Source organism: Pteropus vampyrus, unplaced genomic scaffold (assembly GCF_000151845.1).
Source record: "Pteropus vampyrus isolate Shadow unplaced genomic scaffold, Pvam_2.0 Scaffold50, whole genome shotgun sequence".
Classification (NCBI taxonomy): Eukaryota; Metazoa; Chordata; class Mammalia; order Chiroptera; family Pteropodidae; genus Pteropus; species Pteropus vampyrus.
In genome coordinates, this window is record NW_011888831.1 from 3,229,230 (window position 1) to 3,244,638 (window position 15,409).

General features: G+C 36.3%; 1 protein-coding gene across 1 annotated transcript; it reads right to left on the reverse strand.

Annotated features, from left to right (window-relative positions):
• Window positions 1-6,395: 6,395 nt before the first annotated feature.
• LOC105291994 (olfactory receptor 139-like) lies at window positions 6,396-7,343 on the reverse strand. Its single transcript, XM_011360064.1, has one exon. It carries the CDS (start codon window positions 7,341-7,343, stop codon window positions 6,396-6,398), a length of 948 nt encoding a protein of 315 aa, XP_011358366.1.
• Between the last annotated feature and the right edge of the window lie 8,066 nt (window positions 7,344-15,409).

Consider the following 15,409-nt stretch of genomic DNA (forward strand, 5'->3'; position numbering starts at 1 on the left):
AAAGTTATTGCTCTAATTTCTTCTGGCTTACATATTCTCTAATAAGAAGTATACTGTCATTCTTATTCTTCTATATGTAAAGTTTTTTTCTCTGACCGACTTCAAGACTTTATGTTTAGTATTCAGCAGTTTGATTACGGTGTGTCTAGGTGTGTTTTCCTTTAAACTAATTCTATTTGAATGATAATTAAAGTTATCATATCAGGTCACAGGCCCTAAGTGGTGCTCTTACAGTGTAAGAAACCCTTCTGCCTCCTATTTGGACATTTCCTGTAGGTAATTTACCTGGTCATAATTTTTAAGCAGGATGAACATATGCAAAGGAGGCAGGTAAAATGGAAAGCTTTAAAAAGTTATTAATAGAAATTATGGCTGTACCAATAAATGAGATATAGAATTTGGCTGAGCTAAGAGATGGTATGCTAATAAGTTTTCAGTTAGAGGATGTCAAGGATCACTGAGTACTACACTGGACATCTAATGAAGTTTCCTATGTACTGACCAGGCAGAAGATGGAGGCCAGATATATTTCTTACCCATATGGGGCTGCCTTGTTCCAGATTCATAGCAGGGTATGCAAAACCTAGGCCTGTTCCACATCTTCTTCTTATCTGAGGTCATTTCTGTACTGGTTCCAAAGTATTGGGATATTCCAGTTTGTGGTCAGCGACTTGAGATCCCATTACAACGATAGAGTTATTTACAGCTTATTATAAAGCACAGAAATTTAACAATCACTTACCTACAGACCCTTCGAGCACTGAAAACCAGGCCTGATTATTTTACTCATATGAAGTTTAAATTAATAAATGTGTATAAAATTTTTTTGACCCATACAGAATCAGTGTTTCCTGTAGTTCTCACATCCTAGTATAAGGACTGTAGAACATACCCTAATGGAACAACCAAAAATTCTGTGTGGTCCTCTTGAGAAAAAGACCTAGATAGCAGTGTTAGACAAGAGGACAAGGTTGGTATCTCAAGGCCTGACCCAGGACAGGGAGAGTTTGGGATGTGGAAAAACACAGGGGAAAACTGAGGTTCTAACCTTAGAGACCAAGACTGAGCACCAATTTCAGGGACCAGAGGCAGGACAGAAGCCAATTTCAGAGTAAGAAAGTTTAGAGCTATGTGGAAATGTAACAGAGAGGGAATAATAAAGAGAACTCCAATTATTTGTGAATTCTTTCCAGCTCATTTTTACTGGCTCACAGATTTGTGCTTCATGGGACAGTCAAGAATTCTAAGAGGGTCAAGTAAACAAATTGATGACCTCTATTTTTAATCATTATCTGACCAAATGATGGTATACAAATGAACAGATATCAGAAGAGCAAGGCTAGCAAGAAGATGAGTTTAATTAGAATTTGCTTGGTTTTTAATGTATGTAGAAATGTTCATTAGACTGGTGAATCTGAAGTTTGGAAATGAGAAGTCATTGGGGCAGATAAAATCACTCAAATGAATGGGGTAATTCAGGATGTCCTATTAAATTAGCATAATTTCTCAAACTATTCAAATCACAGTTTAGTTACATAAATGGTTATAACTGTAATGCACACATGTTTTGGCCTTGAGTATAGAGAAGACACTTCTAGAGTTTACCATTAAGTATATTGTTTGACTCAGTGAGAAATAGATGCCTCCTATTTTATTTTAAAAAATGATACTATTTTTTCTTGTAAAATTTATTGCAAACAGTTGCAATGCCTCTATGCAACTTAATTTGAAATTGCTTAAAATATTTTATTCATCCTTGGAAACATCTTTTAGATTTCAAGTGTATTAAGTTCTAGCATTTGTTCTTGAACAAGCAACTGTGTCCTATTGCCCTTCAGCTTTTTCATCTGTAAAGTTAAAAGTAATAATGATGCTACACTGTAAGCCAGACAAGGATATCTTGAAAATTAAATGAGACACAGGCATGAAAGTATTTTTGTGAATTTAGAAGCACTACTTGCATATAAAGAATTATTATTACTATATTTAGTGGTATTTGTATATCCTTAAACCCACAGTATTTTCAATTTTCATGCTGTCCTTTAAGAGAGAAATTTATACTTCTGACAATGCTAAGAGAAACCTCAAATAAAAATAATGACTATATATTAATAACTAACATTGTTATAACACTTTGCCACAACAGACTGGGTTCTTTGAGGGTAGAAACTGAGTTTTTCTCTCTGTAGTCCATTGTCCAGCATAGTGCTGGTCGTTAGGACTCGAATAAACATTTGTTGGGCGAGCAAATACATGAAAAAAATTTTGATATACATTTATTAATTTAAACCTTATATGATTATTGTAAGATAATCAGGCATGGTTTTCAATGCTCAAAGGGTCTGTAGGTATGTGATTGTTAAATTTCTGTGCTTTATAATAAGCTGTAAATAACTCTATAATTGTAATTAACATGTTTTATTATAATTTTCTGTGTATTATAAGTACCTGAGGACAGGTGTTAAATCAGTACAGCAAACAGACATTGTTAACAATTGAACACATCAATTATTTACAAGATAATTTGTTAACAAAAGAAGTGACTGGGAAGTTAAAATTACCTAGAACTCAGTACTTAATTATTGTATTTTACTATATTTCCTTCAATAAATACTTCAATGAGTACTTTCTCTTAATAAATATGTAAACATATAGAAAATCAATCATTTTTGTTATAACTATTTCATTTCCTCACATTCCTTTGTATCTCCATTCTCTTAGACTTCCTAAACCTCTTGTTTTGTTGGTGGTGGTGTTTGCATACTAACATATCAACATGCAGCTCTTTTTATCTTTGAATAAAATCCAAATGTCTCTTAATCTTGTTTCTTCATTGGCTCACCTTGGAACTTCCCTTCTTTCAAACACAGCTAACTTCTCCAAAGGGTTGTCTTCATCTGTGATCTTCATTTCCTGACTTCTCGTTCACTCTATAATCTTATTGTGATGATCTCCTGCTCCCACCACTCTTCTTAAAGGGCCCTGGAAGAGGTCACACTCTGCTTGGAATGGCCTTTTCCCTAGTCAACTTGGCCAATGCCCACTCACCTTTTAACACATGACTAAATCTCCATCTCTTCCAGGACGCCTTTTCTCAACACCTTCATTTCCCTGCCACAAAAGACTCGTTATCCTCACTGAGCATGTAAGCCATCTAAAATATAGCACCTATATGCATTTCTATAACTTGGCCTGTTTGGCTCCCTCCAATATCAAGTCTAGAGCTTGTGCTCTACTCTTATCTCAAAACTTAGTGTTATTCCTGTTACATTTTAGCTGCTCAATGAATGCTTTTGAATCCATTAATAATAAATTAATAATAGAGTTATGTTTTTATGGAAATATGTCAGGTCCAGTTTACTATCAGATCCAATTTAGTGACAAGTCTGAACCTCTTTTCTCTCCCTAGATAATGCCTAGTTAGTAAGACCATCTTCCTTAAAACAAGACAGAGATTCATCCCATTAGTAGTATTACTTGGGTACCTTTTCTGTGTTGGTAGTAATTTCTTTTATTATAAATTTAGAGTTCTGATAGAACTAGAAAATTCTAGGAAAGACACATACATTAAATATAGAACCTTTTTCAATGATGTCAAATGTCTCCAAAACTAGAACCTCAAAAGTCTAGATTGGGAATGACAAACTCAGATGCCTACAGGGGCCAGGCAGATGATGTGGTCAGGAGGAAGACTTGGACAAACTGGAGAGTACTGGCCCTCTCCAAAGAGGGCCATAGAAACAGCCCTATGTGGTTGCTGACAAATGAGGATGTGGACCCACTATTGACAGATTTCATTTTACAATGAGTGGTGGAAAACATGGGAAATCTGTTGGTTTTTATTTTTAAGTACTATAAACTACATTTCTATGTTTTGGATACAGGTAAGGGGTCTATTAGCTGGTGAATTCTGTAAAACAAAGAGAAAAAGATTTTTTTCCATTCCTTTTCTATGTGTAAATGTTTCTAATTATCAGAATAGTAAATGTACACAGAATCTTTCTCCAGGGTTCCTAGTGGTGTGTGGGAATTTCAAAGATGCTCTAGAGCCAGCCACCATAGAATGAGCAAAACTTAATCCAAATTTGCTCCTGAATTACTCTGTAAACTCCTATCTACCTCTTGGCAAGGGAAATTCTACTTTTTGTTTCACATGATGTAATGTCTTGGGTTTTTTTTTTTTTTAATTTCTTATTTTAAAAATAAGACAAGTAAATGCAGAGATATACCTTGTTCTAGAAAGGGAAAATCAATGATTCAAAGACGTCAATTCTTCCTAAATCTATACATTGATACTATATTAGTTGAATTTTACAAATGGATTTAAAAAATTAATCTAGAAAAATTATTGTAGTTGTAGGAATGAGTAAGGTTAAGACATGCCAATGTAAAGGAAAAAAGAATAGCAAGAAAGACCTCAACAACTACGTGTTAATTTGTATTCTAATACCATAGTGATTAAAAAGTGTAGTGCCAGAAAAGAGAGTTTAACAGACCCAAAACTATAGGAGTATTTACCAGATAACAAAGATGTCATTTCATATCAGTGGGGGGGAAAAAATCAATGAATTTATTCATTCAAAAATGAAAAACCTTTTTTCTAGGCATGATACCAAAAGCAGATATCAAAACCTTATAGAAAAAAAGATCATGTAATTCAACTACATATAAATTTAAAACTTTATGGCAAAAGAGAGCATCACATTTACAATATTCATGAGACAAAGAATAAATATCATTAATAAGAGCACTTTCCAATTTGTAAAAAAAAGATATATATGTGTCAACATATATTTATAATGTATATTTTATGTATTTTATCTATGTCTAAATATATATATTTAGAAATATATATTTCTAAGATGTTTGTCTTTGTGTGTATATATGTACACATATGTATATATACATACTTTACTAGTGATTAACTAATTTAGAATTAAAGGAGCACTGAGTTATAACGTTTGGCCTATCATATTGGCAAAGATAGAAGTGATTATAGAGGTGTCAATTTGTTCAACCTTTTTTGAATATCAATTTGGCAATATGTTTTCAAATACCTTGAAAAAGTTCATGTCCTTTGACCCAGGAATTCTATTCATTGGACTTTATCATCAGCAAATAATTACAAGAGTGTGCACAGATGAATGTATAAGAATGTTCATTGTGGCACTCCATACAAGATTATCTGAACCAGCACGCAATCACTAATACAAGGCCGTTGAATCCATTTTGTTCCATCCATTCAAAGGATTACTATGCAGTCAAAGGAAAAAGATGAGGGAAATTTATATTTAGTTTCACGGAAAGATATCCACCTACATTATTCAGTGAAAAGAGAAGCTTACAGCTTTAGGTATAGAATAATTCTATTTTTGCAAATATGTATTAGGTGTGCAATTTTTTTAAACAATTATATGCTTAATGTCCATGATGATCATCTCTGAATGAAGGTATGGGTAATTTTAATTTCGTTTTTGTACTTTCTAATTTTTTAATATGCATGCACTTTATTGCATTATAGAGAGAATTGTTTAAAGCTATAAATGAAAGCCCTGCCTCCTTACCACAATGCAGACGGAGAGGGCTGGTTTCAGGTATATGTCAGAGACGGCAAAGATTGTCATTTGATCAGAAAAACTTCCAAATGAGCTGAATCTCTTTCTCTAATTAACTTTATTGTATGTATTTTTTGTTATCATTGGCCCAATATGATAATGCTCTATCTCATCTCTATGATTTTTCTAAACAGGGCCTACTCCCTCAGACTTGGTTTTAAAATTTCTTCTTTCTTTTGGTTTACTTGTTGAAATTGGCATCCAACAATTCCCTCAACCTATATCGGCTGCCCTGGAACGAACTGTAAATCTGTTAAAGGAACAAAAACTTTATAATTCACATTTTCATTTTATTTAAATAGTTTTTTTCTTATCACACTGATTTTTTTCTTTTTTTCTCTACAGTGCCCATCCATTTTCCCCACTCCACCTTACACATACCCTTCCTCCTTGAAATGGTTTAACTTTTGATAGGCAGTAGTTAAAGAAGTAGCCTGCCTAGATTCAAATCGCAGCTCTGATATTCACTAACTATGTGACTTTGGGCAAGTTACTTAGCCTCTCTGAGATTCCATTTCCTAATTTGTAATTTGTGAATCCATATGTACCTCATAGGGTTGCTATAAGGATTATATAAATTAATAGATATTGGTCATTTAGAACAATGCCTGTAGTAATCACGATATAAGAGACAGCTATTATAATTTTTATTGTACTCGCCTTCCTAAACCAGTCTCTGACTCAGTTTCCTCATATCCGCATTCCACTTGCACTAATCACAATACCTCATGGAAGCAGTAAGTGGAGCCATGACATTCTCTAAGGTCAGAGGAAGAGATGTCACTTGGGAAGTGGTCTTCTCATGAGCACCCGCCTCAGGGCGCCCTGCACATCAGGGTTCCGGAGGCTGTAGATGATTGGATTCAGCATGGGGTTAACAATAGTGTTAAAAATTCCAACAGCTTTATCTTTATCTGAAAGCTTGGCTGAACCTAGTCGCATGTAGTTAAAGATACCTGAACCATAGAATATGACAACCACAGTGAGATGGGAGCCACATGTGGAGAAGGCTTTTTTCCTGCCTTCGGCAGAGCGGATTCGCAGAACTGCAGCTACAACATGTGCATAGGACACAATGATGAGGACCAAGGGGGTGACGGCCATGAAGGCTGCTGCTATAAAGAGCAACTGCTCATTGAATTGGATACTGGAGCAGGAGAGCTGGAAGAGTTGTGGGAGGTCGCAGTAAAAATGATTGATCACATTGGGACCACAGAATTTAAGAGTAGATAAGGCAACAGTTTGGGTCAGTGCGTTGGCAAAGGAAAGGCCACATGACATGCCCGCCAGGGCTTGCTGGATTCCCCGGCTCATGCGGGTGCTGTAGGTGAGGGGCTGGCAAATGGCCAGGTAGCGGTCATAGGCCATGACGGTCAGCAGGAAGCAGTCTACCCCAGCCAGGAAGTGGAAGAAAAAGAGCTGTGAGATGCAAGCCCTATAGAGAATGCTTTTCTTATTGGACAGGAATTGACGCAGCATGGCAGGGACAGTGACACTGATGCACCCAACATCCAGCAGGGACAAGTTCCCCAGGAAGAAGTACATGGGAGTGTGGAGTTTGGGCTCAACGAGGATGGCAGCCAGAATGCTGAAATTGCCACCTACAGTCGCTACATAAGCAAGAAGGAATATGACAAAGAAGATGGGCTGTAGAGCTGGACTCTCTGTTAGGCCCAACAGGACAAACTCAGTGACAACTGAGTTATTTCCTGAGGCTCCCAGATCCATGGCTGTCTTCCACCAGCAGTAGAGCTGAGCAAAGCTAGAAGGTGCCAGTGGTGGTAAAAGGAGAATGAGATCTTGATAGCAACCACCAAAATGTAGCCATGTCCAGGAGAGCATCAAGATGTAGGGACACAAAATTCAATGGGAAGAAAGTTAAAGACTGAGACATAATAAGAAAAGACTTAATAAATACAACCTTTTTATTATTAAATTTATTGGGGTGATTTTGGTTAATAAAATTATGTAGGTTTCAAGTGTACAATTCCATAATACATCATATGTATATTGCATTGTGTGTGGCTATCATCAACAAGACAAGTAATAGCAAGTATTGGAGAGATTGTGGGGGTAAAGGGACCCTGATACACTGCTGGAGGGAATGTAAATTGGTAAAAACACTATGAAAAACAGTATGAAAGTTCCTCAAAATATGAAAAATAGAATTATCATATGACCCAGCAATCCCTCTTCTGGATATCTACCTAAAAAAATTGAAAACATTCATCCATAAAGATATATGCACTCCGATGGTCATAGCAGCATTATTCACAGTGGCCAAGGCATAGAAACAATTGAAGTGTCCTTTGTTAGGTGACTGGATAAAGAAGATGTGATACATATGTACAATGAAATATTACTCAGCCATCAGAAAAGATAAAATGCTGCCATTTGTGACAGTATGGATGGATCTTGATATAGCATGCTAAGTGAAATAAGCCAGGCAGAAAATTTGAGAACCATATAATTTCACTCATACAGAAGATATAAAACTGAAAACAACAACAAACAAGAGAAGCAGAAACTCATGGACATGGACAACAGTTTAGTGGTTACCAGAGGGAAGTGAGGAGGGGAGGTAGAGGAGGGTAAAAGGGGTCAAACATATGGTGACGAAAGGAAATTTAACTTTGAGTGGTAAAGAAATATGTATCGGTAAGAACAATGGTACTGGACAGACTCAAACAAGCATAGATTAATTGACATAAAAAGGAGAACAAATCTAATACTTGAAATTTAAAGGGGGAGATTATTTTCCTGAGACCAGAGTTCCAAGAAGAAAACTCCAAGCCTGCATATGGTGGCATGGCCATAATTTGGGTGCACAATATTCAGAGGGTGAAATGGAAGCTGCAGAGGAAAGGAACAGGAAGGCATGTCCCCCCCAACCAGTGTTCCTGAAATCTCCACATACATATGTCATCAAATGTGATGACAGTAGTGACAAGTGCCATTGCTCAGCCTATTAAGAGATTAATTTGTGAAACCATGAAACTTAGTCTGGACTTTTCAGAAAAAAAGTAAAATGCAATGAAATGAAAACAGTGAAATTAATGAGATATCGCTGGGACATCTCCATAGCTGGTGACTAGTAGCTTTTTAGGTTTTCTAAATAGTAAGATTATGTTGCATTTTTCTATATAGAGTCTAAGAAATTTGAGCTTCAAAATATTGACCTTTTACTGAATAAGAAAAAAGTAAAAAGAGCTTGTGAATAGGGTGAAAGCTTCCAGGTGTAAGCTCCCAGATGTGTTCAGTGGATACCCAGTTGAGCTCTCACACAGCTAGATAAGCAGAAACTTAGACTCTGAATTTCCCTATGCCTCTAATTCCAATATCACTTACCTTCTTGCTCATCTGTCTCCTGGTTCTAAATGCACATCATCCAACATACATACCATCATGGACCTGATGACCAGATAAGGCCAAAGTCTGTTACAATGCTGTGCTGCCCACACGCACGATCACTTAGACAATGCTTTCCTTTCCCCAACCCCGAGGAGGTCACACTAATAAAATACATAGTGCTCTGCCTCAACCTCTGGCTAAGGAAAGGATATTTAAGTCACTCACATGGAGTCTACCCTGAACAGGAAAAGGCTGAAGTTAGAGCTCTCTAAGGGACAAAGAGGCATGAGCAGAGGAACACATTTCTTGATGACTAATGTTGAGAATAATGTTCTCAAGTCCACAATGAGTCAACCACCATCTAATGGTCTGGCCTGTTTTACAGGGACATGTTTGAGGATCACCTCACACTCAGTCTATCCTGATACGAAATGCATGCTCAATCTACTCTTAATTATTTGGGTAACAGCCATGCCATTCTCCCAGTTAACAAGGCTTGAAACTTTACTTATCACTGACTCCTCCCTCCCTCTAACCCTCACATTCAAGCCCCCAAATCTCACCAGATCTTTTCAGGGAAAGGGAGAAGCCATTTCAAAGTTCAAGGGATGAACTGCACTTATAAGGAAATCAAGTTGAGAGTGTGAAGTGAGGGGTCCTGAGGTGGCACTCACCCAGCCAAGGAGACAGACATTTCTTGGGCAAAGAGGAAGGATAGTTATGCCAGCCCAGAGGCCGCCACAGAGGGAATAGCTTATAAAGACAGAGAGACAAAAAGACAAACATCTCAATTGACATCATTTTTACACTGGCATTTTCCCTGGAGTCCTCAGAAATTAGCACCTTCCAAGGGGAACCAGAGTCAGATAAACACCTGCCTTTTCCACAGACATAATTATCTCTTGTATATTTAAAATGTTTTTGACTTCCTCTAAATGAATCCAAGTATGGCCTTCATGAATATGGCAAAATCCATTCATTTAACAAAAATATTTTTCGAGCCTTGCACTCTTATCAGAATTTTACAGAGTTAAAATAAATCTCAGAAAGTCTCCAAGTGCAGTAAAGGTCACACAGTGCTAAGGATGGAGCTGAGATGTGGGGTTTCTGATTTAGTCCAGTCCATCATCTTAGAAGGGAGGAGTAGTGACTTGTAACTCCCTAGCCTTGCCTGCAGCATAGGGCTGAGAGGAGGATGGAGCCTGGGGCAGGAATTGCTCCTATTTCATCCCTGGAGCAGCGTCCCCTCCATCATCTCACAAGGTCACCTCACATCTCCCATCACAACTCAAACCACTGTCAAATCTGGCTTCTCTTCTAGTCCCAAACAAATGCCTTGCCTTATCTCTGTTCCCACAGCATAATCCAGATCCTTTAGTATTCTGACCCTAAATGTTTTCCAGCCTCATGCTCCAAACACCATAAAGGAAGATAAAAATTTGGAATATCTTCTAGACCAGGACTACTCTAGTTTTTCTAACTCCTGAAAGTAGCTTTGGGCATCAAATACAATCTTAACATTCTTCGTTAATTAAGAAAGGCTCTCATTAGCAAGTTTGGGAAAAGTTCCTTGCAGAATCAATTGAGGAGGTTCATAGTGGCTCAAGGCTGTCACAGGCCAAAAAGAAGTTGTCAGGAAATAAGGATGAGTTGGGATCTCTGTTGATAGCTGTCCAGGGAAAGTTATAGATGCTGAATGGGACCCATTACCCCTACCATGACAAGGGCTGTGTTCTCTCCCTAAAAAATCATCTTCTTTTCTCATACCCTGTTAACCCAGGATATTCCATCCTCAAAGACCCATCTCAGATCTTCTCTCTTCTAGGAGATTGCCCATGGGCTCTTGGGGCTGGGTGCCCTTCCCCTACACTCCCATAACAGTCAAAAGGCAATGCATATTGACAATCCTCAATTTTTATTTCCAACCCAGATGCTAAGTTATTGATCATAAAACCTAACTCTGTATTAGATATTTCTACATGAACATCCCACGGGAACCTCAAGGTCATCACGTACAAAACTAAATGCATCATGTTTCCACCTATCGTACAAAAGTTACACATGCACATACACACACGTAGACCCACAAGGCTTATTGTGGAAAAGCTCACAAGCAGATAAGTAGCAGAGCATAACAATCCTCTGAACTCTCCCTTTCCCACATGGAGGGAGTCTAAGCGTGAGTATGACTAGACTAGAAACACTATGGCAAGCTTTTCAATAGAGAGGGACTCCATCACCCACAAACACTGTAGGAATTGGAAGTGTGCATAGAATGGCCTAAGAGCCAGTGCCTGCTAGATGAAGAAGTAAGTTTGTTAAACAGGGGAGTCTCCAGTGGAGCTCAGCCTTGGTTATCAGCCCTTTATTCCACTAAGATGCTGAGCCAAATTCTTGCTAAGCTACTGAAAGGGGGGAAGAAATGGGTACCCAGAACTTCTCTCATCCTCCAAACCAGATGCCCCTTTTCACCATGCTTAAAGGAGATGAGACTATGTATGCCATTCATTTATTTAGCAACTATTCGTTAAGCAAATTACTACTTGCCAGAAATGTGCTAGTCAAGAGGTGACCAAGACAGACATGGTCCCTGCTCGCATGGAGCTTACCACCCCATGAAGAAGACAGGCCTGAACAAATAGCTATTATGTAATCACTATGCATATGAATGCATGTGCACACACATTTAATCACTTTTTGTTTATAAAAAGTCATGATATTGAATAAAATTTTATTTTCAGCTTTTGAAAACTATCTTTATATTCTGAGCTTCATGTAGTATATTATTTTTTAAATTTTTATGACTTTCTAATATTTTATCATTTGCATGTATCCAAATTTACTTAACCATTGGGTATTTAGTTTCCAATTTTCACTATTTTATCATTTATTTATTTATTTATCTATCTATCTATTTATTTATTTAGATTATTTATTTTATTTTATTAAACTTATTGGGGTGACATTACATAACAATTAGGTTTTAAGTATATAGTTCAATAATATTTCATATGTATATTGTATTGTGTGTTCACCAAAGTTAAATTTCCTTCTGTCACCACGCATTTGACCCTCGTTACTCTTATCTACCTCCCCTCTCCCCCATTTCCCTCTGGTAACCACTAAACTGTTGTCCGTGTTAATGAGTCTGTTTGTTCGTCTTGTTCATTTGTTGTTTTCAGTTTTATATCCCACATATAAGTGAAATCATATGATTCTCAGCTTTTTCTGTCTGACTCATTTAGCTTAGCATGATATTCTCAAGGTCTAGGCATCCAAGACTCTGCATCTCAGATTTTTGACCTATGCCCTGAGTAGTCTACCCCCAATTTGTGCACAGATCTTGTCTCACCCACTGATATCCTACATCCTCAAGACTAGATTCCTATTATATCATGACAAAAGTACAAATAACTTAATTACTTATGTTGGAAGAGACAGGGGAAACATGTATTCTTTATATCCCTCACCTACGTTCTCCATATCTTTTGCCTATATCCTTATTTTGAGGGTAATTTTAACTGGCTTCAAAGCCTGGTGACTTGTTTCTTAACAGAAGTATTTTAACTCGGTTAACTATAAGGAAAAAGAAAACAGATTTATTATATAAACATGTGACAATTCAAAGCTCTCATGTAACAAAGATCAACTCGTGGAAAGAAAGCAAATTTGCTTGAGTTTTTAGACCATTTAATTTATATTGAGGTTATAGCTCTCTTTGCTAAAAACTCGCTCCTCTCTTGAAGAGTACTCTGTCTTTTATTTCTTTTATCTTTTCACTTCCCAAATTCCACAGGGCTGCAGCCTTCCTTAGCATCTCCTTCTAAAATGTACTTTCAATTAATCTTACTTTTTCTAAAAAATAAAATAAAATAAATAACTTATATTGGGACTTATGAGAGATATGATGTTGTTGATGATGATGATGGTTACATCATATTTACTTACAGACGATAGTGATACAAATTTTACTCAACTAGATGATTTTGCTACAATGCTCAGACTTCCGCTCCCAACAAAGCTGAAAAAAAACCTACAGTGTCTCTTTTTAATTGTTTTTCATTTGATTAAGAATACTTTGCCTATTTTATTTTTAATGCATTTAATACATAAAACACTAATATTCATATGCGGTGGTGTTTTCAGCTTGAGAATAAGTTATTTCACCTTAGAATTGAGTCAACAAATGACAGTGATGGGAGAGTCCTGCTAAGGTCAATTTGTACAAGGGATGGTAGAATCTCCTGGGAGAGGGTGGAGAGAGGTGATATGCCCAAGTCCAAGGACAATGGGTAGACTATCAGAGGGAAGCTCATCTTCTGGCGCCATTCCCCCTTAGTCCCATCTCCAGGCTCTACAGAAAGAGAGAATTTTAATAAAGAATATAAACTTTTCTTGATTATTCCCTTATTGGTAAGTTACTTAAAATTTTCCGTTATGCATACAACTCTTGTTTGTTTAGAACAGACTCCTAGAATTGGTGTCAAAGGTTATGAAGACAAGTATATGCGACAGCAAGGTATTTGGCCAAGTCTTCTATCTAATGATAGACTGACTGTTTTCCCTTGATATTTTATTGTAAATGTTTTCAAACATTCAGCAAAGTTCAAATAGTTATACCATGAACACCCATGTGCCCATCATCTAGATTTTATCATTATAATTTACTGTACTAGTTTTATCACATATTTATTCATTTATCCATCTCTCTATCCATCTATCATTTCATCTTACTCTTTGATGCATTTCAAATAAAATTGTAGACATCAGTACACCTCCCCCTAAATACTTCAATAAGCCTATCAGTTACATGAGTTTAGTATTTGTTTATAACTCTTTTTTTATGCAAAAAAAAGACACAAAGGCTATATGATTACCTCTATATAACATTCTCAAAATGGCAAAACTACAATGATAGAGAACACATCAGTAGTTTCTAGAGGGTTGGGGTGAATGAATAGAATTTATTACAAAGGGACATGAGGGAACTTTTTGGAATGATAGAAATATTCTATATCTTGATGGTGGTGGTGTATACAACTGTATACATTGGTCAAATCTCATAGAACTATACACCTACAGAAGGTGAATTTTACAGTTTGTAAAAAACCTGACTTAAAAAAATAATAAATCAATAAAGCAAATATCCTACCTACTACACAGTTTATGAAATAAAACATTCCACTGCCTTTGAAAACCTTGTGTGTCCCTCCTTAATCCTATTTCTCTATCTCCTCACTCATATAATACTGTTCTGAAAAAGAAAATCATTTTAAAAACCTTTTATTCCAGCTATGTGATTTTCTAAATGATATGTTTTGTATATATTTGGTCTTTATATAAATGAGATCATGCAATAATTATTCTTCTTTGACTTGTTAATTTCACCCAACATTATGTTTGTGTGATTCTCCTATATTAGCGCTTACAACTATTTATCTATTTTTTATGTCTGTATAGCATTACATGGTACGAAAATACCACAATTTATCATTTATTTTCTGTGTGAAGGTATTTTGCTTCTGTGATCGCTCTTGTACACATATCCTGGTGCACAGAATTTCTCTATGGTCTCTAATTAGGAATGGAATTTGTGTGTCTTCAGATGTAAAGGATAAAACAAAATTGTTTTCTAAAGTGCCTGTATGGTCTTACCATCAGTGTATAAGAATTTTTGTTGCTCTATATTCTCATTAAAACTTGCTATTATCTCATTTCTTCATTTAGACCAATATAGTGAGTATGAAATGATATCTTCAGTGTGATCTTAGTTTGCGTTTACTAGGTTATAATCAAGGCTGAGTTCTTTTTCCTGGATTCACTGGCCATTTGTGTTTCCTCTTCTGTGAAATCCCTGTTCACGTGTTTTGCCTACTTTCTATTGGCTCCCTTGTATTTTTCTTATTAGTTGCAGAAGTTTTTGACATATTCTGGATACTCCAGAATAGCTATATGTGCTGCAAATCTCGTCTAATTTATAGCTGTTTTCACTTAAAAATTGTTGTCCTATGATGAGTGGAGGTTTCAAATTTTAATGTAGGCAAATTTCTCAGTCTTTTTTTTTTTTTTTAATGGTTAATGCTTTGGGGTGCTTGTTAAAGAATGGTTGAGCTCCTGGAAGATCATAAAGATATTCCATAGACTATTCTTAAGGTTTTATGTTTTTACTCTTCAATATAAGTATCTCATCCACCTGAAATTAATTTTAATGCACGGAGTGAGAAAGATATTTAGTGTCATTTTTTTCTCTGTGGACACCCGATTGCCCCAGCATTGTTTATTAAAAGGCTTGTCCTTTTCCTCCTGCTTTGTTAGCTACTCATGTCATATATCAGATTTCCTCATGTTATTTCCCTAATAAAAGAATTGGTTCATTTCTCTAATTTTGCTCAAATATGACATAGTCTTAATTACTTAATTACTTTAAAATATGTTATGACACC